The 25850-nt window shown below is 39.2% G+C and overlaps 1 protein-coding gene across 1 annotated transcript in view; it reads right to left on the bottom strand.

Moving 5' to 3' along the window:
* LOC118804995 (SH3 and cysteine-rich domain-containing protein 2-like) overlaps window positions 1-25850 on the bottom strand; it is a 39279-nt gene that overhangs the window by 3420 nt on the left and 10009 nt on the right. The window contains exons 2-8 of the mRNA XM_036565587.1: window positions 16902-17214; window positions 12434-12528; window positions 11412-11496; window positions 9931-10043; window positions 6431-6503; window positions 2495-2544; window positions 2291-2370 (exon numbers count right to left, since the gene is read on the bottom strand). Coding sequence (XP_036421480.1) covers window positions 2291-2370; window positions 2495-2544; window positions 6431-6503; window positions 9931-10043; window positions 11412-11496; window positions 12434-12528; window positions 16902-17214 — 809 coding nt within the window. The remainder of the gene's footprint in view (window positions 1-2290; window positions 2371-2494; window positions 2545-6430; window positions 6504-9930; window positions 10044-11411; window positions 11497-12433; window positions 12529-16901; window positions 17215-25850) is intronic.

The raw sequence follows: 25850 nt of genomic DNA, 5'->3' as shown, positions 1-25850 counted from the left end.
AATGTCATTAGTGGAACCTTAAGGGCAAAAATAAAGTACAAGAAAAGTGACTTTTTGACTAAATGACTTTCCACACATTCACAAATATTCACCATTAATAACAAGACGGCTGCTTTTCACTCTTCGGTCTGGCTGACTATATTGTGAAAAACATTCCAACTCTTTGATCAGATGCAAGGTCTTTGTACAATTATTGTTAATGGTCAAATTTTTCCCATAGGAATGAATGGGGCCTGATGATTTGAGTCCATTAGCAACACCCTGTTAATCATCTGGGATAGCATTGCAATCACAAGCAACCACCTAGCAACCCCTTAGCAGCCACCTGGGATACCATACCAACCGCCTAGCAACACCCTAGCAACCCCCAGGATACCATAGCAACCACCTAGCAACCCCTTAGTAAACACCTGGGATACCATAGCAACAGCCTAGCAACACCCTAGCAACCACCTGGGATACCATAGCAACTCCCTAGCAACAGCCTAGCAACCACCTCGAATATCATAGCAACCACTTAACAACATCTTAGCAACCACCTTGGATACCATAGCAAATCCCTAGCGACACCCTAGCAACCGCCTTGCAACACCCCAGCAATCGCAAGGGATACCATAGTAACTCCCTAGTGCCTAGAAACATCTTAGCAACCACCTGGGATACCTTAGCATCCGCCTAGCAACACCCTAACAACTGTTCTCAAACTGCTTAACCTGTGCTATCACTCTGCATTCTCTTCAGGAAATAAGCTTTTCTAGTTATAAATACAATGTATTTACGATAAACATGCAACATGTTTCTACAAGTTCTTATTATTGGCCCCGAGATTCACTCATGTCTCAGGGGCCCGAATTCCCAGTGCAGACTTTTATACCTGCCTCCTCCTGATTTATGTGAGTGTTTGTCCTGTAGGAGACCTGCAGTCAGCAACACAGAAACGTGCAGAGACCACGAGACCATCTGCTCACTCTCTGGGGTGTGTGTGTGTGTAAGAGAGAGTATTTTAAGCTTGTATTCCCACACACTGCTCTCTGCAGATGGTCATGGGATTTTAATCTTTCTAACACAAATACCACCACACACCCAACACAGGCTGCTCATTAATCTTGTATCTATGTGAGCATCTACAGCTGGAACAGCTGCTTCAGTGTGAAGGGAAGCAAATCCAGTGATGCTTAATGCCAAACAAGAAACAGACACTGAGCACACCTGCAGGCTCAAACACCCAACGTTCAACCCCGATATCCAACCTCTAATGCCAAACCATCAACATTCTACATCTGGCAGACACTTTTATCCAGAGCGACTTACAATTTACACAGGTAGATGAAGGTGGTGTTAGGAGTCTTGCCCAAGGACTCTGACTGGTGTAGGACAGGGTGCTTTCCCAGACAGAGGATTAAACCCCAGTCTACAGCATGGAGGGCAGAGGTTTTACCCACTACACTACACCAACCTCCAACCTTCAGACTCCAACCTTCAATACCAAACCTTCAACCTCCAGTGTCAAATGTAAAACCTACAATCTCCAGCCTCCAATACCAAAACCTCAACCTCCAACGTTTACCCTCCATCTTCCAGGGTCCAAGTTTCTTTAAGCTGCAACATCTGAACTTCAACCTCAAATCTCCAAATTTCAGGCTCCAGACTGTCACCTTCAAACTCCAACTCTGAGCTCTAACATCTACCCTCTACCATTAACATCCAAAATATCCAAACTCCAGCCTCCAACCTTTCACCTTGAAGTGTTTATCTCTCATTATCTCCAGGAGAAGAGCATCAGGAAGGCTTCTGTGGCTCACTATCCTCAAATAAAACCCCTAACCAGAAAGCTCCAAACACCAGCATTGAAACAGCCCCCAATCCCCAATTTCCAGCCCCCAAACTCAGACCCCAAACTCCAAACTCCAACCTCGAAAATCTGAAACCCATCCTCCAAAATACAAACTCCAACCTCCAAACTCCAGCCTCTAAAATCCACCTCCAACCTCCAAACTCTATCCTTCAAACTCCATCCTCCAAAATCCAACCTCCAAACTCTATCCTCCATTCTCCAAACTCCATCCTCCAAACTGCATCCTCCAAAATCCAGCCTCCAAAATCCAAACACCTCCTACCTCCAAACTCCAAATTCCAAACTCTGTCCTCCAATCTCCAAAATCCAAACTCAAACCTCCAAACTCCATTCTTCAAACTCCAACCTCCACCTTCCAAAACTTAACACTCCAGACTCATTGCTTGGAGGAATCACATACAGTGTGAGTTTGATGTCATGATAACACAGACTCACTGTAGTCCTAGGTCATTTTGTTCTTGGGGCAGAAACTTGTAGAGGGCAACGTAAGTGTGGATAGCGTGAACTTTAGGAACCTGCAGGAACATGGAGAGAGAGAGAGAGAGAGAGAGAGAGAGGGAGAGAGAGAAAGAAGATCATTAGTAAATATTCTAATGAACAGTCTTTGTGGGTGTGGAGGGGAGGAGGAGCAGCTCATACCTTTACTGTGTCCTCCACTTCAGGCTTCACGTTCTCTGAAGGAGGAAGATCTGCTTTAAAAACAGATACACATTCGGTCAGTAAACACTTTATACTCAGTAATGACCACACACGACTGAATCCACGATCAGAGGATTAGAATCACTGTTATTTTAATCGATAATAACTTATACAGTCCAGACTGAAATCTTAATACAGACACATGAAGACATTTTTAGACTTTTATTCAATACTATAAGGAGTTTTCTGGTAACAACAAGTTTATCCTTAAATGATATATAATACACAATACTAATCTCCACATACTAATCTCAAGATTTAATCACCACTTTTAAAATATGAGACACTGAAATATTTAAAAACTTCTGGATCTTCTGGATATTGATTTTATAAGAACTTCATTCTGGATATTAATTTTATTAGAACTTAATTTTATTAGAACTTCTTTCTGGATATTAATTTTATTAGAACTTCATTCTGGATGTTAATTTTATTAGAACTTAATTTTATTAGAACTTCTTTCTGGATATTAATTTTATTAGAACTTCATTCTGGATGTTAATTTTATTAGAACTTAATTTTATTAGAACTTCTTTCTGGATATTAATTTTATTAGAAACTTCATTTTATCAGAACTTCATTCTGGATGTTAATTTTATTAGAACTTCCTTCTGGATATTAATTTAATTAGATCTTCATTCTGGATGTTAATTTTATCAGAACTTCATTCTGGATATTAATTTTATCAGATCTTCATACTTAAAGTTAATTTAGGAAAAATGAGATCTTTGTAAATTCCAGAATGAAGGTCTAATAAATCAAACCCAGCGCTTATTCTGGAGTTTGTGGATCCGACTGTATGTCCTTGTGAACAGTGAGTGCAGTAATGTAATGTGAAGGTAAGTGTGTATGTTCACTGGGTGCTCAGTTCGAGGCTCAGACTGAGCAGGCTGGTGACTGAGGGTGTGTTTAATAGGTTTTTAGGACGCTGTGTACCAGATCCTGCAGAGAACACAGGCTTTAGTTATTATCACCATACGCCTGTAAACGTTCCGTCACTGCCACTAATGAAGCAGTAAATACGCTGACCCACAGGCAGCACAGCACCGAGCAGACACACACTCCTATCATCATCATCATCATCAGTTTAATGGAATATTCCAGCACCTTTCAGCCTCATCTCTATCTGAAACACCATCAGTTACCACAGACAATAATTTCAACACGTTTCCCTGAATTTGGAAAAGGCTTTCACTCAAAACCCTATCGAACTCAGTGGTCAGTTCTGTCACTAAATATTAATGCAAAACTGTTTTTGAACACTTTGAGGGATTTTTCAGTTCCTCTCTAAATCTGTATGACTGATTCTTTCAGAGACGTGACTGTTTTTCAGACGGAATAATTTGTGGTATTAGCAGTTTTTGTGTTACGCAGTGTGTTATCATATGTTCACTGTTCAGTGTGTTATCATATGTTCACTGTTCAGTGTGTTATCATATGTTCACTGTTCAGTGTGTTATCATATGTTCGTTGTTCAGTGTGTTATCATATGTTCACTGTTCAGTGTGTTATCATATGTTCATTGTTCAGTGTGTTATCATATGTTCACTGTTCAGTGTGTTATCATATGTTCGTTGTTCAGTGTGTTATCATATGTTCACTGTTCAGTGTGTTATCATATGTTCGTTGTTCAGTGTGTTATCATATGTTCACTGTTCAGTGTGTTATCATATGTTCGTTGTTCAGTGTGTTATCATATGTTCATTGTTCAGTGTGTTATCATATGTTCGTTGTTCAGTGTGTTATCATATGTTCGTTGTTCAGTGTGTTATCATATGTTCGTTGTTCAGTGTGTTATCATATGTTCGTTGTTCAGTGTGTTATCATATGTTCACTGTTATTCAACAAAAAAGTTAAAATAAAAGAAAAAGATCACAGTAAACAGCGACGGCCGACCGAGCATTCTTCTCCGCATTCAGTGGTCCATGGTTGCTTGGCAACAATACCAAACTCTAAAGGAACTACATTTCTTGGCCGAACAGTTACGTCGATTACTGTTAATGATTACTTAAATAATAAATTGTTTTGGTGCAGTTTATATTTTTATTTTAGCAATAAGCCACTGTTAGCAATAAGCCACTGTTAGCAATAAGCCACTGTTAGCAATAGGCCATGTGTTACTGCCATTTTATCACGGGAGGGGGGTTTACTCTGCTTCACGTTGTGCCTAAGAACACAGGAGTTTTGTTTGTGGAAGAGTAGTGGCTCTACTCCGAGCTCCTCCCAGAGGGCTGAGCTCCTCACCCTGTCAGTAGAGTGGCGAGCCAATATGATAATAAACAAAAAACAACAAATCATGTCGACCAGGAATGTTAAATGTTAAAAAAATTGCATACGAGTGTACATTAGCGATGGTACACGGTATGTTATCGGACCATTCAATATGCTTCGGTTCAATACGCACATGTGAACCTCAATATTACGATATGCCTGTTATCTTTGTAGAATTTCCAAAACTTGCTTATTGTGCTGCAGAATATTTGCACGCTGTACATTCAGGTCCACAGAACATCCTCTGGACCTTATCAGCGATCAGTGCTCTGTGTGCAAATACGAGCTGGATTTTCCACCCAATTTTTGTCGTATCCAGTTCCACCCACTAGTCAGGACTCTCCCAGCGCTAGGAGGGCGAAGGCAAACACAGGATTCCTCCGATACCTGTGAAGCTCCACCGCATCTTTTCAAACTGCTGCTAACACAATGACATTGGACAGCTGAGCGCCAACCGCCAGATCTGTTATGTCAGCTAACAGACGCCTGCACTGACTAGCATCACGCTGAGTGCATCCTACCCACCCAGAGAGATCGAGGCCAACTGTGGACTCCCAGCATCACCAGGGATCAAACGGACGGTTGCGCCACTGAGGAGCCCGAAACCTTTGTTTTTAATGAAAGCTCAAAACAGCCAAGAGGAAGTGAACTAAAGCCATGAGTGACTCATGATGAGACACTGAACACTTTATTTCATTCAGTTTATGCGAGTAGAGTGTAGAAATGAACGTGAACCTGGCGTTTACTGGCTCTCCCTGCTGGTGTTCTACAGCAGCGCTCTGCTGCATGATGATGCTATTCCACGTGACGCGGCGTGTCCGGTGTGCGGTGGCCTTTACAGTGTTCACAGTAATTCCTGAACTCTACGAAACATCCAGAGAAAAACTGAAAACGACAGAGACGCCCTCTCTAGCTCTCTTTTGTCTGCTCTCATCTAAAACAGAGCAGACAAAACACCTACAGGCTGTCAAAGATGAGCAGCACTTTTAATTTTAATGATTTTCTCCTGATTGTACTGTACAGTACAGACAGAAACCAGCCCAGTCAGTCACGCTGACATTTTCCTGAATGGAAAGTTTTATTTGTCTACAGGCAAAATAAAGAAGCTGCTAAAAAACATAGAAACCATTGTGTTTCTGTTGGTTTCTGATGGTTTTGTAAAGTATTTTGACTTTTTTAATGGGTTGATATCACAGTGTAAAGGATTCTAAAGGTTGAAAAGGAGACCAATGGCTGATTCTAAATGCATCTGATGGTTTCCTAATGGGATCTAAAGGTGTTTGACAGGAAACCAGTGGTCTCTATCGGAAACCATTAAGCCAATTCCCAATAGAAAGCAAAATCATTGGGTTTTAATCCTAATGGTTTTGTAATCATCCTTGTTCAGCAGAGGAGTTCATTGTTCAAAGGGTGATGTGTTTTTTTCCAAAATATAAAGATACCGAAACCATACCGTTACTGCAATACCACTACATACCAATACCAATACTACATACCAAACGCTGGGCCCGCTGTACTCTCCGAACCCTACTGTACATACTCTCGTTTTATCGTGCTACACTGCTGTGCTACTGTCTGCAAAACCAGTACAGCCTTATTTCTCACCATTCTCCATGTCTTCATTTGGCCCTTCCTCCGTCTCCATCTCTCCCTCCACCTTCTCGTCCCCTCCATCACCCTGGAGACACAATCAACACCAACACCAACACAACAGGGAGCGTTTACTTCAGCACAAACAGCGCAGTGTATCTTAATTCACACCCTGAGGAGCCTGGAGCTCACCTGAGTCAACCCATCAGGGCTTTATCGCACACTACAGGTCAAAACATCAAACAGGATCACAAGCTACTGAAATAATGTCAAAATAAATACATACTACTAATGCTCTCACACAGAACCCCACCGTTAGAAAACTACGACTGTCTGTAATCCACAGCCTCTACAGCACTGTTTTATATTCAATATAACTCTTTTAGAAAAAGCATTTTTCATTTTACAGTCATTTTATTCCAGGTAAAAGTTAAAGCACCTTCCCAGCAATTTGAGTAGAAGCACAAAAGCAGCAACTAAAGAACTACTTAAGTGCTTATAGAACAGCAGGGATCTTCTATACAAAGCTGAAACTGGATTCTAGAGCTGGGCAATATGGCAAAAATATAATATCACAATACTTCAAGAGGTTTTCATGATAGATAAGTCATGATGTTTATTTTTTCAGTCATCTGATCAGTTGGAACAGCGAAAAAAGAGCCAGCAGTATTTAAAAAATACTTTAAAAACTGTGAACACAGTGATTTTAATTCAGTATTTGTCACTAAATCCAGTTAAACGGACTAATTTTACTCTCTTTATAATGAAACATGCAGCTGGTCAGTTTCTACAAGCACTGACAATAAACACAACACGTTCAGAAAAGCAGACTGTATTGTATTGTGACATAATTTATCTATATATATTGCCATATTGCCCAGCCCTACTGGCTTCTCATTTAAATTTTCTGTTCCACAAAAACATAAAGGGGAACTCCACCAATTTTTCAAAATGTCCTCATAACTAAATGGTTAAGATGTAAACAGAGTCGTTCAGAGTGGTTTGGTGTGAAACGCTCAGTTCTAGAGAAACTTACTGAGTCAGAACTGTTCACAGTGGTGGTGATAGGAACCAGACGTCCACCTCTGAAAGCTCCCTCACAGAAAGTTACTACATGAAATGGTTATGAATTCACTGCCTGATGACTGAGACACTGTTTTAGGATAGTTTTGAGAACTTAAACTCCATGCATGGTGGAGGGATACATGCAGGGCGCTGTGAGGCAAAATAGTCCCCAAAGAAAACTTATTATTTCAGATTTTCCACTATTTTCCATCATCAACATTCCATATAAACTCAGAAGACTCGTGTAGGTTCACTGGTGGTTCTGGATAGTAAATAAAATGTCTATATTTGTGTTGTAGTCACGGCGACGCCTGGTTCCTATCACCACCCCTGTAAAGACCATTTAATTCCAAAGGTGGAACAGAAAACTCAAACAAGAAGCTAGAAAATAAGAATCTGTATAGAAATGAAAGTTCATTAGACTCTGCTCTCCTCTTTTTTGGATCCCTTTGGTCTAAAATAAAACACTAAAGCTCCAAAGTGAGAGGAGTGATCAGTATTAAAGCAGAACAGGAGCTGAACCAACACAACAGAACGACATCAAACCCAAAAAAGAAATGAAATGTAAATGCGGTAAACATATCATCTTTCAAAAATACTCAGGAAAGTGCAAAGTATGGGAAAATACATACAGAATCCTATATAAATATGTACTTTCCCTATGTAAAGTACAGGAAAGTGCATATAGAACATTTCAGTTTGTCAGTTCAACCTAAAAATAAGCTTTTTTTGTGGTAACAAGCAGTTGAACTGGCTTTAATGGGCTCAAAGAGATACTCTGAATGAATCGACACAAAGGTAAAATTTAGTTTAGATGAACAAACCATTTAAAACCATTTCAACTCCTGCTCTGTTCTACTTACAGATGAGCTCACTCAGCTACTTCACAGCCTAACAGCATAATGCAGCGAGCATGAACAGAGACGGAGCTCAGGAGAGCCGCTGAGATCTCAGGAGAGCCGCTGAGATCTCAGGAGACTTTCGGACATGTTTTCCAAACTGTGTCGTCTCCACAGTTACAGTATGTACTGCAGAGAGGAGTTTCACTGAGCGCTCAGTGGATCACATACATCACCAGGACACGTCTGAAGACACCAGGGTAACATATCAGGGCATCGTAAGAAATGAAGACGTCTGTAAAGCACGTCTACAGACTCAGTCTTCACCATATTAATCTCCCAAGGTGTCTCAAGATTATAGTAGAGCGCGTATTATTTACTTTTTAATACAGGGTTTCTGCAAAATTTTAATAAATCATAATTAACCCTTACTGAAAACAAACAATTACTATTTTACAATTATTATATTTTAAATTAAGTATGTGTTATTTTATCAACTTAATAATAATAAATTTATAATAATAATAATAAATTTACAAATAGACATAAATTACAGTAATTAAACCTTAATAAAAACGGAAAATCTCTATTATTTAATAGTTTTTAATCCCTTGTTAATCATCATTTTGTAATTCATGGCTGTAATAGTACAGCAACAACTGCATCATAAAAAAAACATTTTCAGAAAAAGTGTACAATTTTTATTTAAGTTTACTGGTAAAATTGTGAAAAATCTTCAATTAACAGTTAAAATAAAACAAAAATATTGTATTAATAACAGCATCAGACACAACAGTACAATACTTTTATTTTCAAATAATTTATTCTGCAATCATTACCCATACAAGCACCTACACTCTTAAAAAAGATGGTTCTTCAAGGGTTCTTTAGCAAAGAAAATGGTTCTATATAGAACCATGAACAAACAAAGAACCTTTTGCAAGATTACAGGGTTCTTCGCATCATGAAAGCGTTCTTCAGATTGATGGAAAATGTGCATAAATGTGCTACAGATAGTTCTATATATATACTTTTTTGAAAAGGGTTCCATATAGCACCCAAAAGGGTTCTTCTACTGTAACGAGCTTGACATCATCACAATTGAAGAGCCCTTTTGGGTGCTATATGGAACCCTTTTCAACACTTTTCATGAGGCACAGAACCCTGTTATCTGGCAAAAGGCTATCTGAGTGCTCATGGTTCTACTAATGTAAATATGATCATATTCTTTGTGAAAGAACCCTTGAAGAACCATTTTTATTAAGAGTGTACATAGCTTGCAAAAATCCAGATTACACTTATTTTATCCACTGGTAAATATATCCTGTCAGCTGGGTGTTCAGTACGCAGTAACCTGTTCCATTCAGATCCGCGTACTTCAGCTTAACATACTGGAAAACAGTGCAAAATGTGCCATAATTTTTGCACAGGCCACACTTTGTGTTTTACTTTTATCCCAGTGTGTAAAATTCAGTAAATAAACAGTAACTGTTTATAATATAATATGCAGAAGTGTGTCTCAGCAGAGGATGTGTTTACTTATTCACACTTAGAAAATGAACAACAACGAGGGGCGCCCAAACTTTTGCATTCAACTCTCCACACACTTACCAGGCTACGAGTGGGAGACTCACACACACTCCCGAAACTGGACCGGCTCATCTGAGCCAAAGACGTTCCGTATCGTAGCGTGGCGTAGATGGGGTCCACTCGCCCTCGCGCATCTACAGCACACCAAAACACACCGTAACACACCAAAACACACCAAAACACATCATAACACACCAAAACACACCAAAACACACCGTAACACACCAAAACACACCAAAACATGCCAAAACACACCAAAACACACTCATCTCAGAACAATCAGGTACTGAACGCTTTCTGGAAGGAACATTACCGTCAGGCTTCTGACATATAAACACTTTAAAAAGTCAGTGCTGCCTTAAAAATATAGGGTTCTACATAGCACCAAAATGGTTCTTCTGTTGTTACAAGCTTGAAATGGTTCTTCTGATTAAAGGAGACAAAAAAGAGCAGGTACTATTTGGGTGGTGGATCATTCTCAGCACTGCAGTAACACTGACGTGGTGATGGTGTGTTAGTGTGTGTTGCGCTGGTCTGAGTGGATCAGACACAGCAGTGCTGCTGGAGTTTTTAAACACCTCAGTGTCACTGCTGGACTGATAATAGTCCACCATCCGGCCAACAGCGTCCTGTGGGCAGCGTCCTGTGACCACTGATGAAGGACTAGAGGATGACCAACACAAACTGTGCAGCAGCAGATGAGCTATCGTCTCTGACTTTACATCTACAAGGTGGACTGACAAGGTAGGAGTGTCTAATAGAGTGGACAGTGAGTGGACACACTGTTTAAAAACTCCAGCAGCACTGCTGTGTCTGATCCACTCGTACCAGCACAACACACACTAACACACCACCACCACGTCAGTGTTACTGCAGTGCTGAGAATGATCCACCACCCAAATAGTACCTGCTCAGTCTGTAACTGTAGAACTACAGAGTGAAACTATATGGTCAGTGGAGCTGATAATGAATGTAGATACAAGGTAAAAGTACCTTATAAAGAGCTTGGTGAGTGTATATATATATATATACTGATGACATCATGCCAAATGATTTGCCTTTCTTGCAAGTTTTCTGGTCAATCAAATGGACCAGCCATTTTAACAGATTTTTACAGCAGATCTTACACCGTCTATATATAAGTTATAACGAAGTTACGTTAAAAGTTTGTTATTTGGTGCAACCAGTTAAATTCTAATAGCTCGTAAACCTGAACGCAGTTGTCAGTTTACATTCAAACCAAGCTACAATCAAAGTTCCGTTCAGCTGGTGTAACTGGCTGCTGGTGAAATAAGAGTGGCTATTTCGGTTCCCTGGGGCTTTTAAAATAATTAATAAAATATTTTGTGACAGTTAACGTACACTGAATGAAGAATAAGAAACAAAACATTTCCCGTTCCTGTTTTTGATTATGTTCTGTGAGAAATACTCTCAGGTTTTGTTTTTGTTCCCTGTTAAATGTTTTATTCCTTTCCGACACCCCTCCGTTACTGTCCACTCACCTTGTGTGCTCTGAGTGTCCTTCACTGCGCTCGGCTGATCGCTGGCCAGCTGAGGAGTGCTGAAGTTCCTCTTGAACATTCCAGCCTGAGAAAACACAGAAGAGAAGGAGAGACCACACGTAAACACTAAGCCTCACTTTTAAAAAATAAATCACAAAAACATTTTATTTTTTTAGTTTCTGCATGTGAAATCCAAAATGTCCCAAATTACACAACAAACGTCCTTCTATATTCCACTTACAGCCAACAAGAAAATGTGTGTGTGTGTGTATATATATATATATATATATATACACACACACACACACACACCAGATAGAAATAGATAGACAGATGGAAATAGATAGACAGACCGACAGACAGTCAGACAGACAGACAGATAGATAGATAGATAGATAGATAGATAGATAGATAGATAGATAGGAACAGACAGACAGACAGACAGATAGATAGACAGATAGATAGATAGATAGATAGATAGATAGATAGATAGATAGATAGATAGATAGGAACAGACAGACAGACAGACAGACCGACCGACAGTCAGACAGACAGACAGACAGACAGATAGATAGATAGATAGATAGATAGATAGATAGATAGATAGATAGATAGGAACAGACAGTCAGACAGTCAGACAGACAGACAGACACGACAGACAGATAGATAGATTGATAGATAGATAGATAGATAGATAGATAGATAGATAGATAGATAGATAGATAGATAGGAACAGACAGTCAGACAGACAGACAGACAGACAGATAGATAGATAGATAGATAGATAGATAGGAACAGACAGACAGACAGACAGACAGACAGATAGATAGATAGATAGATAGATAGATAGATAGATAGAAACAGACAGACAGACAGACAGTCAGTCAGACAGACAGACAGACAGATAGGTAGATAGATAGACAGACAGACAGACAGACAGACAGACTGACAGACAGACAGACAGATAGATAGATAGGTAGGTAGACACAGAAAGAGAGGGCGAGAGGGCGAGAGAGCCTTACTTTGCCCTGGCATGGCTGCTGTGAGAGTTCTGAGGTGCACCACAGATGAGCTGCTATCTTGCAGGTTTTGCAGCGCAGGCCCTGCTTAGAATTCCCTACAGACACCGGGAGAGAGAGAGAGGGGGGCACACAGGGCGATCGACTCAATTATACCACAAATTTACCGATCACGTTATTTGAATCGATGATGAGCCCGTCAGGGAGGAGACGGCCTCATACTGAGCCAAATCACAACAGCACAGACGTCCAATCAGAGGCAGAGATAGAACAATTCCCATCACGCATAATAATTCAGGGAGGACAATCAAACACTGAGTCTGACTAAAACAGAGAGACCCCTCGGCCCTTCGCAGACAACACAAACGCTCCACACAGAGCAAACACTGGAAAAATAATAAAGGTATAAAATTTTCCCTTTAAGTTTAGCATTGCTCCCTCTAAATTCTATGGTACATATATATAAATATATATATATATATATATATATATATATATATATATACAAGCTATAAATACATATTGCTGCTGTCAGAAGAAAACCTCCATTTTTGTTTTTTAGTTTTTGGAATGTGAAAATGCCTGTTTCCCTTTACATTGTATGTAAATTTAATGATGAATGGACCAAAAGAACCGGCCCAGAATGACTTGTAATAAACTCTGGTTCCACTGACTTACATTAAAATAAAGTAGGTTTTTTCCTTCTCCTGTAAAGTTACCATTTTGGAGATACAAAGGTTTGTTCCAACAACAGCGATATGTCTGTGTATTATATTTATATATATATATCTTTAATTTGTTGAATGTATTGCGGAAGTTGTGCTTTACCGTAATCATAGTATATTATTTCAGCTATATTATGATCAATTCTTTTGAGTCCAACTGAGCAATAGCAATGACCATATTCATATAATTACATTATTACAGCTATGTGGCTAACACTGACAACAAACACTTGAGGTCAATAGTCACCCAAATCTTTTCTGTAAACACATCCTCAAAACAGCTCTCTGCTGCTAAAACCACATCCAGGTCTACATTACAGTGGAGCAGACTGGCCGGTGTGGTTTGGAGCTCAGCATGACTTACTGTGAGCTACAAACATGAACTAAACTGTGGGCAGACATTTAGACAACAGGGTTTGTATTCACCTCATTCAGAGTCCTGATCTAGAACCAGTATTTGTGACAATGACCATCATAAATAAAGAGGAATCAAACTGCACTCTTAAAAAAGATGGTACTTCAAGGGTTCTATAGTAAAAACAATGGTTCTTGCTATTGTTACAATGTCAAGCTTGTATAGCACCTTTTTGGTTCTATATAAAAGCATTTTCAAAAAGGTTCTATATGGAACCATATACAACACATTCTCCATTGATATGAAGAACCATTTCACCATACAGTGAACCTTTGAGTGTTCATGGCTCTATAGAGCCACTGTCTTTGCTAAAGAACACTTGAAGACCCATCTTTTTGGGTGTGGGTAACAGATTTTGTTTAATTTTGTACGTAAGTTTGTGTGTAAAGTCTTTACTGAGTCTTTAGCTACACTACTTAGTTTCAAACTAATTAGTTAGAAGTAATTAATGTGTATGCTGCATTAACATGACGATAACGTGATCTAAAACACACTATCATGGAAACACAATGGTAACTTTTTCCATGGGAAAATGATCCAGTAAAGAGGAGAACAGTGTGTGCAAGTTAAACTGAATAAAACTGAATAGCCATTGTCTGTTTATTCTTTAATAATTCCTTGTGACAACCATATACGTCCGACACAACAGCAGATAGTAAAAGCTTGTTGATGTGGTTAATATGTCCAAAGATATAAATGGAGGATATATAAAGATAAAAAAAAAAAATGGGCCGAGGACTGAGCCTTGGGGAACCCCGCTGCGTGACAATAACAAGACTAGTAAATTTTATCCTATCAGTCGTGAAATTTAGCTACAATGCAAATGTGATCGGTAGAGGTTTAGAGATTTGGCAGCTGCTGAGTCTCACTGAACTGGAGCTTCATGTTCTGAGTTAAAGCCAGAGCGATGATTAGGGCTGTAAATTAAATCACAGCATATAGAATTCATGGGTTTTAGCTTAGTTAACCAAAAACAGCCAAATAGTTTCCACTGGCTTCTCCACCACTTACACCTGCTCAGGTGTAGGTGTGAATATATAGGATATAAAAGATAAAAACAAGGGGCTGAAATTTTTTAGAGTTTCAACATTTGAAAGTAAATCATTAGACATCTCGACCAGGGCAGTTTCTGTGCTGTTGACAGGTCAGAAACTGGACTGGAGAGGATCAACAGGGCAATTGAATTGAAAACAGCAGTGTTCCAAACACTGTGAGATAAAAGAGAGTTTTGAAATAGGACAGAAATTGAAGGGTCAATCCACTTTTCAAGAATAGCAGCAATCAATAACAGCTGCAATCTTATATTCAGAAGGGACTCGACCACGAGCGAGTCGCTGATTAAAGACAACAGGCCGTGGTTAGAGTAGCAGGTAGGAGGCCAGGGGAACAAGTGGTCGTCTTAGAAGCAGCAATAATGTCAGAGATTTGAAACAACAGGGGCGGAAGCAGAAAAACAGACTGAGGGACGGACAGAGGAAGAGAGAAGAAGCAACGTACCAACCAAACCATCCTAAATTTAAGATACAATAAGATACAGAAAGGCAGCAGGAATACGAGTGAAGTGGCTGCACATTTGAACAGTGCTCAAAATTCAAAAACTGTGCATGAATAATAAACTGTAGCGAATCTGACAGAACAAAAATTCCCAATTTAGCTACAATGCAAATGTGATCCTATTAGGAAAACGGTGGAGGAACCCATGGTGGCTCTCAACACCGTCTCTGTTCTTTGAACTATTTTCATCCTACAGTACAGAAAACCAAAGAATATATTCGACACAGAGAAACAAAGGAGAACACCAGAACAGCACGTCTCATAGCTGTCAAACAGAATCTCACATCTCCAAAATGAAAACTCTGCAGAGCAGTGGCTCACAAACTCTTACAGCATACACTGCCACGATGCATATATAAGAAATGTAATCTTTATATATAGATATTTATGTATTGCAATTATGTATATAAAAAGGTACAAATATGTCATTTTCAGCAGCTCAGGTGTAGGTGTAAATATGTAGTACATACTAATGCTCACTGTAAAAGCTCGTTGATGTGGTTAATATGTCCAAAGATATAAATGGAGGATATATAAAGATAAAAAAAAAAATGGGCCGAGGACTGAGCCTTGGGGAACCCCGCTGTGTGACAATAACAAGACTAGTAAACTTTTTCCTATCAGTCATGAAATTTAGCTACAATGCAAATGTGATCGGTAGAGGAACCCATGGTGGCTTTCAACACCGTCTCTGTTCTTTGAACTATTTTTATCCTGCGCTTATGGTACAGAACTCTACCGACGCAAAAAAAAAAACAAAAGAAGAATATATTTGACATAGAGAAAACAAAGGAGTACACCAGAACAGCACGTCTCATAGCTGTCATACTCAATCTCACATCTTCAGTGGCTCACAAACTTTTACAGCACTTAGTCTATATATAATTAATATATATAAGTTAAGTATAATATATATAAGTTACACAATTGATTATTACGGGACTTTTGGGTACTTTTGGGTATATTTACATGCTTATACTTACGGCTGAAAGATGAATTGTTTTTATATCAAAATCACAATTTAAGAGAGCGCAACTTTCAAATCGCAAGAGCTGCATTTTTGTTTAAACTGTAGCCTACATTATCAAAAACAGTTTTAGTTAAGCAGTTTTAAGAGTTTTAAGAGCGGAAATTTGACCTAATAACACAGAGTTGCATACTGCTTGTAGAGTTAGACCAAACAGTGGCTCACTAGATTCAGGGGTCAAACCTCATACCAGAAAAAGTGGACATTCTGATCTTTTTGGTAAAAAAACAGGTCTGAAATTCAATTTATAGAAAATAATAGAAATTTAAATCAAAGTCGCTATATTAGTTAGAAAAATCACAGTAACTCTGTATTGTGTCTTGTTCAAAAAGCAGTCTGAGCTGAAATGTGGGGGGAAAATAATCTGTGTGGATGTGTGGATCATTTGGAAGCTGCAGTGATCCATTTGCTTCCTTACAGCCAGGAACAGCACAACGTTTGATTGTTTTCACACAACGTTCGCTCCAATAACGCTGATACAGACTGTCTGCAGGAACAGCACTAAATATCACTTCAAAGGGAATAGGTGGGGCTAATCAGTGGCTGAATGGGTGGGGCTAAACTGCTGTAGGCTGAATGGGTGGGGCTAAACTGCTGTAGGCTGAATGGGTGGGGCTAAACTGCTGTAGGCTGAATGGGTGGGGCTAAACTGCTGTAGGCTGAATGGGTGGGGCTAAACTGCTGTAGGCTGAAAGGGTGGTCATATGTAAATGTGACATCATGGGCTCTTTAAGACGTGTACCGGCTTACCCACAATGACGTGTTTGCAGAGCTGGCAGCTGGTTGGCCGGCGGAAGACGTAGTCCAGAAAGCAGTGTGTTTGGGTTAGACGGGGCTGCAGGACCGAAGAGGAGGAGGGGCTTAAAGAGGGTTTGGGGCTGACAGAGGGGGACGGGTTGGCAGAGCCGTCGCTAGGCATTGGTGACCCCGGCAGGGGCGGAGACGGAGGCGGCGGGTCAGAGAGGAAGTCTGGGGGAACCCGGACATCACTGTAGGAGCGCTGGAAAAAATTCTCCACACTTTTACTGCGCATGAAGGAGAGAGAGCGCTTCAAACGCAGCAACTGCAGAGAGAGAAAGAGAGAGAGAGAGAGAGAGAGAGAGAGGGAGAGGAATATACAGAGAGAGAAGAAAGATAGAGAGAGAAAGAGAGAGAGAGTAAGATAGACAGAGAGAGAGAGAGAGAAAACAGTTTAGTTCAGTTATTTACTGAAAAGCTGCAGAACTGATGTTCGTATTGTTCACCTCTCCATCTGCTGTGCTGGATGTACGTTTGTGAGCAGGAACAGCACAAAACAGGACTGGATACTAAATGTTCAGAGGAATCGCAATATTGCAATAGTGTTAAGGTGTTCGAATAGTGTTACTGTGTGGGAATAGTGTTACTGTGTGGGAATAGTGTTAAGGTGTTGGAATAGTGTTAAGGTGTTGGAATAGTGTTAAGGTGTTGGAATAGTGTTACTGTGTTGGAATAGTGTTACTGTGTGGGAACAGTGTTAAGGTGTTGGAATAGTGTTAAGGTGTTAGAATAGTGTTACTGTGTGGGAATAGTGTTAAGGTGTTGGAATAGTGTTACTGTGTTGGAATAGTGTTAAGGTGTTGGAATAGTGTTACTGTGTGGGAATAGTGTTAAGGTGTTGGAATAGTGTTACTGTGTTGGAATAGTGTTACTGTGTTGGAATAGTGTTAAGGTGTTGGAATAGTGTTACTGTGTTGGAATAGTGTTACTGTGTGGGAACAGTGTTAAGGTGTTGGAATAGTGTTAAGGTGTTAGAATAGTGTTACTGTGTGGGAATAGTGTTAAGGTGTTGGAATAGTGTTACTGTGTTGGAATAGTGTTAAGGTGTTGGAATAGTGTTAAGGTGTTAGAATAGTGTTACTGTGTGGGAATAGTGTTAAGGTGTTGGAATAGTGTTAAGGTGTTGGAATAGTGTTAATGTGTTGGAATAGTGTTAAGGTGTTGGAATAGTGTTAAGGTGTTAGAATAGTGTTACTGTGTTGGAATAGTGTTAAGGTGTTGGAATAGTGTTAAGGTGTTAGAATAGTGTTACTGTGTGGGAATAGTGTTAAGGTGTTAGAATAGTGTTACTGTGTGGGAATAGTGTTACTGTGTTGGAATAGTGTTACTGTGTTGGAATAGTGTTAAGGTGTTGGAATAGTGTTACTGTGTTAGAATAGTGTTACTGTGTGGGAATAGTGTTAAGGTGTTGGAATAGTGTTACTGTGTGGGAATAGTGTTACTGTGTGGGAATAGTGTTAAGGTGTTGGAATAGTGTTACTGTGTTGGAATAGTGTTACTGTGTGGGAATAGTGTTAAGGTGTTGGAATAGTGTTACTGTGTGGGAATAGTGTTACTGTGTTGGAATAGTGTTACTGTGTGGGAATAGTGTTAAGGTGTTGGAATAGTGTTACTGTGTTGGAATAGTGTTACTGTGTGGGAATAGTGTTACTGTGTTGGAATAGTGTTAAGGTGTTGGAATAGTGTTACTGTGTGGGAATAGTGTTACTGTGTTGGAATAGTGTTAAGGTGTTAGAATAGTGTTACTGTGTGGGAATAGTGTTAAGGTGTTGGAATAGTGTTACTGTGTTGGAATAGTGTTAAGGTGTTCGAATAGTGTTAAGGTGTTGGAATAGTGTTAAGGTGTTCGAATAGTGTTAAGGTGTTGGAATAGTGTTACTGTGTGGGAATAGTGTTACTGTGTTGGAATAGTGTTAAGGTGTTGGAATAGTGTTAAGGTGTTGGAATAGTGTTACTGTGTGGGAATAGTGTTACTGTGTGGGAATAGTGTTACTGTGTGGGAATAGTGTTACTGTGTTGGAATAGTGTTACTGTGTGGGAATAGTGTTACTGTGTTGGAATAGTGTTACTGTGTGGGAATAGTGTTACTGTGTTGGAATAGTGTTACTGTGTGGGAATAGTGTTACTGTGTTGGAATAGTGTTACTGTGTTGGAATAGTGTTAAGGTGTTCGAATAGTGTTACTGTGTGGGAATAGTGTTACTGTGTTGGAATAGTGTTACTGTGTGGGAATAGTGTTACTGTGTTGGAATAGTGTTACTGTGTTGGAATAGTGTTAAGGTGTTGGAATAGGGTTAAGGTGTTGGAATAGTGTTACTGTGTTGGAATAGTGTTACTGTGTGGGAATAGTGTTACTGTGTTGGAATAGTGTTACTGTGTGGGAATAGTGTTACTGTGTTGGAATAGTGTTACGGTGTTGGAATAGTGTTAAGGTGTTCGAATAGTGTTAAGGTGTTGGAATAGTGTTACTGTGTGGGAATAGTGTTACTGTGTGGGAATAGTGTTACTGTGTTGGAATAGTGTTAAGGTGTTGGAATAGTGTTACTGTGTGGGAATAGTGTTACTGTGTGGGAATAGTGTTACTGTGTTGGAATAGTGTTACTGTGTGGGAATAGTGTTAAGGTGTTGGAATAGTGTTAAGGTGTTGGAATAGTGTTAAGGTGTTGGAATAGTGTTACTGTGTGGGAATAGTGTTACTGTGTGGGAATAGTGTTACTGTGTTGGAATAGTGTTAAGGTGTTGGAATAGTGTTAAGGTGTTGGAATAGTGTTACTGTGTTGGAATATTGTTACTGTGTGGGAATAGTGTTACTGTGTTGGAATAGTGTTACTGTGTTGGAATATTGTTACTGTGTGGGAATAGTGTTAAGGTGTTGGAATAGTGTTACTGTGTTGGAATAGTGTTACTGTGTGGGAATAGTGTTACTGTGTTGGAATAGTGTTACTGTGTTGGAATATTGTTAAGGTGTTGGAATAGTGTTACTGTGTGGGAATAGTGTTACTGTGTTGGAAGTGTTTATTGTGTTGGAATAGTATTAAGGTGTTGGAATAGTGTTACTGTGTTGGAATAGTGTTACTGTGCTGGAAGTGTTTATTGTGTTGGAATAGTATTAAGGTGTTGGAATAGTGTTACTGTGTTGGAATAGTGTTACTGTGTTGGAATAGTGTTACTGTGTTGGAATAGTGTTAAGGTGTTGGAATAGTGTTAAGGTGTTGGAATAGTGTTAAAGTGTTGGAATAGTGTTACTGTGTTGGAATAGTGTTACTGTGTGGGAATAGTGTTACTGTGTGGGAATAGTGTTAAGGTGTTGGAATAGTGTTACTGTGTTGGAATAGTGTTACTGTGTTGGAATAGTGTTAAGTTGTTGGAATAGTGTTAAGGTGTTGGAATAGTGTTAAAGTGTTGGAATAGTGTTACTGTGTTGGAATAGTGTTACTGTGTGGGAATAGTGTTACTGTGTGGGAATAGTGTTAAAGTGTTGGAATAGTGTTAGTGTGTGGGAATAGTGTTACTGTGTGGGAATAGTGTTAAGGTGTTGGAATAGTGTTACTGTGTGGGAATAGTGTTACTGTGTTGGAATAGTGTTAAGGTGTTGGAATAGTGTTACTGTGTGGGAATAGTGTTACTGTGTTGGAATAGTGTTAAGGTGTTGGAATAGTGTTACTGTGTTGGAATAGTGTTAAGGTGTTGGAATAGTGTTACTGTGTTGGAATAGTGTTACTGTGTGGGAATAGTGTTAAGGTGTTGGAATAGTGTTACTGTGTGGGAATAGTGTTACTGTGTGGGAATAGTGTTACTGTGTGGGAATAGTGTTAAGGTGTTGGAATAGTGTTACTGTGTGGGAATAGTGTTACTGTGTGGGAATAGTGTTACTGTGTGGGAATAGTGTTAAGGTGTGGGAATAGTGTTACTGTGTGGGAATAGTGTTACTGTGTGGGAATAGTGTTAAGGTGTTGGAATAGTGTTACTGTGTGGGAATAGTGTTACTGTGTGGGAATAGTGTTACTGTGCTGGAAGTGTTTATTGTGTTGGAATAGTATTAAGGTGTTGGAATAGTGTTACTGTGTTGGAATAGTGTTACTGTGCTGGAAGTGTTTATTGTGTTGGAATAGTATTAAGGTGTTGGAATAGTGTTACTGTGTTGGAATAGTGTTACTGTGTTGGAATAGTGTTAAGTTGTTGGAATAGTGTTTAGGTGTTGGAATAGTGTTAAAGTGTTGGAATAGTGTTACTGTGTGGGAATAGTGTTACTGTGTGGGAATAGTGTTAAGGTGTTGGAATAGTGTTACTGTGTTGGAATAGTGTTACTGTGTTGGAATAGTGTTAAGTTGTTGGAATAGTGTTAAGGTGTTGGAATAGTGTTAAAGTGTTGGAATAGTGTTACTGTGTGGGAATAGTGTTACTGTGTGGGAATAGTGTTACTGTGTTGGAATAGTGTTACTGTGTGGGAATAGTGTTACTGTGTGGGAATAGTGTTAAAGTGTTGGAATAGTGTTACTGTGTGGGAATAGTGTTACTGTGTGAGAATAGTGTTAAGGTGTTGGAATAGTGTTAAGGTGTTGGAATAGTGTTACTGTGTTGGAATAGTGTTAAGGTGTTGGAATAGTGTTACTGTGTGGGAATAGTGTTACTGTGTGGGAATAGTGTTAAGGTGTTGGAATAGTGTTACTGTGTGGGAATAGTGTTACTGTGTTGGAATAGTGTTACTGTGTGGGAATAATGTTAAGGTGTTGGAATAGTGTTAAGGTGTTGGAATAGTGTTACTGTGTTGGAATAGTGTTACTGTGTGGGAATAGTGTTACTGTGTTGGAATAGTGTTAAGGTGTTCGAATAGTGTTAAGGTGTTGGAATAGTGTTAAGGTGTTCGAATAGTGTTAAGGTGTTGGAATAGTGTTACTGTGTGGGAATAGTGTTACTGTGTGGGAATAGTGTTACTGTGTTGGAATAGTGTTAAGGTGTTGGAATAGTGTTAAGGTGTTGGAATAGTGTTACTGTGTGGGAATAGTGTTACTGTGTGGGAATAGTGTTACTGTGTTGGAATAGTGTTAAGGTGTTGGAATAGTGTTAAGGTGTTGGAATAGTGTTACTGTGTGGGAATAGTGTTACTGTGTGGGAATAGTGTTACTGTGTTGGAATAGTGTTACTGTGTGGGAATAGTGTTACTGTGTGGGAATAGTGTTACTGTGTGGGAATAGTGTTACTGTGTTGGAATAGTGTTACTGTGTGGGAATAGTGTTACTGTGTTGGAATAGTGTTACTGTGTTGGAATAGTGTTAAGGTGTTCGAATAGTGTTACTGTGTGGGAATAGTGTTACTGTGTTGGAATAGTGTTACTGTGTGGGAATAGTGTTACTGTGTTGGAATAGTGTTACTGTGTTGGAATAGTGTTAAGGTGTTGGAATAGGGTTAAGGTGTTGGAATAGTGTTACTGTGTTGGAATAGTGTTACTGTGTGGGAATAGTGTTACTGTGTTGGAATAGTGTTACTGTGTGGGAATAGTGTTACTGTGTTGGAATAGTGTTACGGTGTTGGAATAGTGTTAAGGTGTTCGAATAGTGTTAAGGTGTTGGAATAGTGTTACTGTGTGGGAATAGTGTTACTGTGTGGGAATAGTGTTAAGGTGTGGGAATAGTGTTACTGTGTGGGAATAGTGTTACTGTGTTGGAATAGTGTTACTGTGTGGGAATAGTGTTAAGGTGTTGGAATAGTGTTAAGGTGTTGGAATAGTGTTAAGGTGTTGGAATAGTGTTACTGTGTGGGAATAGTGTTACTGTGTGGGAATAGTGTTACTGTGTTGGAATAGTGTTAAGGTGTTGGAATAGTGTTAAGGTGTTGGAATAGTGTTACTGTGTTGGAATAGTGTTACTGTGTGGGAATAGTGTTACTGTGTGGGAATAGTGTTAAAGTGTTGGAATAGTGTTAGTGTGTGGGAATAGTGTTACTGTGTGGGAATAGTGTTAAGGTGTTGGAATAGTGTTACTGTGTGGGAATAGTGTTACTGTGTTGGAATAGTGTTAAGGTGTTGGAATAGTGTTACTGTGTTGGAATAGTGTTAAGGTGTTGGAATAGTGTTACTGTGTTGGAATAGTGTTACTGTGTGGGAATAGTGTTAAGGTGTTGGAATAGTGTTACTGTGTGGGAATAGTGTTACTGTGTGGGAATAGTGTTAAGGTGTTGGAATAGTGTTACTGTGTGGGAATAGTGTTACTGTGTGGGAATAGTGTTACTGTGTGGGAATAGTGTTACTGTGTTGGAATAGTGTTACTGTGTGGGAATAGTGTTACTGTGTTGGAATAGTGTTACTGTGTTGGAATATTGTTAAGGTGTTGGAATAGTGTTACTGTGTGGGAATAGTGTTACTGTGCTGGAAGTGTTTATTGTGTTGGAATAGTATTAAGGTGTTGGAATAGTGTCACTGTGTTGGAATAGTGTTACTGTGCTGGAAGTGTTTATTGTGTTGGAATAGTATTAAGGTGTTGGAATAGTGTTACTGTGTTGGAATAGTGTTACTGTGTTGGAATAGTGTTAAGTTGTTGGAATAGTGTTTAGGTGTTGGAATAGTGTTAAAGTGTTGGAATAGTGTTACTGTGTGGGAATAGTGTTACTGTGTGGGAATAGTGTTAAGGTGTTGGAATAGTGTTACTGTGTTGGAATAGTGTTACTGTGTTGGAATAGTGTTAAGTTGTTGGAATAGTGTTAAAGTGTTGGAATAGTGTTACTGTGTGGGAATAGTGTTACTGTGTGGGAATAGTGTTACTGTGTGGGAATAGTGTTACTGTGTGAGAATAGTGTTAAGGTGTTGGAATAGTGTTAAGGTGTTGGAATAGTGTTACTGTGTTGGAATAGTGTTAAGGTGTTGGAATAGTGTTAAGGTGTTGGAATAGTGTTAAAGTGTTGGAATAGTGTTACTGTGTGGGAATAGTGTTACTGTGTGAGAATAGTGTTAAGGTGTTGGAATAGTGTTAAGGTGTTGGAATAGTGTTACTGTGTTGGAATAGTGTTAAGGTGTTGGAATAGTGTTACTGTGTGGGAATAGTGTTACTGTGTTGGAATAGTGTTACTGTGTTGGAATAGTGTTACTGTGTGGGAATAGTGTTAAGGTGTTGGAATAGTGTTACTGTGTTGAAATAGTGTTAAGGTGTGGGAATAGTGTTACTGTGTGGGAATAGTGTTACTGTGTGGGAATAGTGTTAAGGTGTTGGAATAGTGTTACTGTGTGGGAATAGTGTTACTGTGTTGGAATAGTGTTAAGGTGTTGGAATAGTGTTACTGTGTTGGAATAGTGTTACTGTGCTGGAAGTGTTTATTGTGTTGGTATAGTGTTACTGTGTTGGAATAGTGTTAAGGTGTTGGAATAGTGTTACTGTGTTGGAATAGTGTTAAGGTGTTGGAATAGTGTTACTGTGTTGGAATAGTGTTAAGGTGTTGGAATAGTGTTACTGTGTTAGAATAGTGTTAAGGTGTTGGAATAGTGTTACTGTGTTGGAATAGTGTTAAGGTGTTGGAATAGTGTTACTGTGTTGGAATAGTGTTAAGGTGTTGGAATAGTGTTAAGGTGTTGGAATAGGGTTACTGTGTTGGAATAGTGTTACTGTGTGGGAATAGTGTTGTGTTGGAATAGTGTTACTGTGTTGGAATAGTGTTAAGGTGTTGGAATAGTGTTAAGGTGTTGGAATAGTGTTACTGTGTTGGAATAGTGTTAAGGTGTTGGAATAGTGTTACTGTGTTGGAATAGTGTCACTGTGTTGGAATAGTGTTAAGGTGTTGGAATAGTGTTACTGTGTTGGAATAGTGTTAAGGTGTTGGAATAGTGTCAAGGTGTTGGAATAGTGTTAAGGTGTGGGAATAGTGTTAAGGTGTGGGAATAGTGTTACTGTGTTGGAATAGTGTTAAGTTGTTGGAATAGTGTTACTGTGTTGGAATAGTGTTAAGGTGTTGGAATAGTGTTACTGTGTTGGAATAGTGTTACTGTGTGGGAATAGTGTTAAGGTGTTGGAATAGTGTTACTGTGTGGGAATAGTGTTACTGTGTTGGAATAGTGTTAAGGTGTTGGAATAGTGTTACTGTGTTGGAATAGTGTTACTGTGTTGGAATAGTGTTAAGGTGTTGGAATAGTGTTAAGGTGTTGGAATAGTGTCAAGGTGTTGGAATAGTGTTAAGGTGTTGGAATAGTGTTAAGGTGTGGGAATAGTGTTACTGTGTTGGAATAGTGTTAAGTTGTTGGAATAGTGTTACTGTGTTGGAATAGTGTTAAGGTGTTGGAATAGTGTTACTGTGTTGGAATAGTGTTACTGTGTTGGAATAGTGTTACTGTGTTGGAATAGTGTTAAGGTGTTGGAATAGTGTTACTGTGTGGGAATAGTGTTACTGTGTTGGAATAGTGTTAAGGTGTGGGAATAGTGTTACTGTGTTGGAATAGTGTTACTGTGTTGGAATAGTGTTAAGGTGTTGGAATAGTGTTACTGTGTGGGAATAGTGTTACTGTGTTGGAATAGTGTTAAGGTGTTGGAATAGTGTTACTGTGTGGGAATAGTGTTACTGTGTTGGAATAGTGTTAAGGTGTGGGAATAGTGTTACTGTGTTGGAATAGTGTTACTGTGTTGGAATAGTGTTAAGGTGTTGGAATAGTGTTACTGTGTTGGAATAGTGTTACTGTGTTGGAATAGTGTTAAGGTGTTGGAATAGTGTTAAGGTGTGGGAATAGTGTTACTGTGTGGGAATAGTGTTACTGTGTTGGAATATTGTTAAGGTGTTGGAATAGTGTTACTGTGTTGGAATAGTGTTAAGGTGTTGGAATAGTGTTATGGTGTTGGAATAGTGTTACTGTGTTGGAATAGTGTTACTGTGTGGGAATAGTGTTACTGTGTTGGAATATTGTTAAGGTGTTGGAATAGTGTTAAAG

The sequence above is a fragment of the Colossoma macropomum genome, unplaced genomic scaffold, assembly GCF_904425465.1.
Source record: "Colossoma macropomum unplaced genomic scaffold, Colossoma_macropomum, whole genome shotgun sequence".
Taxonomy (NCBI): domain Eukaryota; kingdom Metazoa; phylum Chordata; class Actinopteri; order Characiformes; family Serrasalmidae; genus Colossoma; species Colossoma macropomum.
The sequence above is the reverse complement of the archived record's forward strand: the minus strand, read 5'-3'. Positions and strand labels throughout refer to the sequence as shown.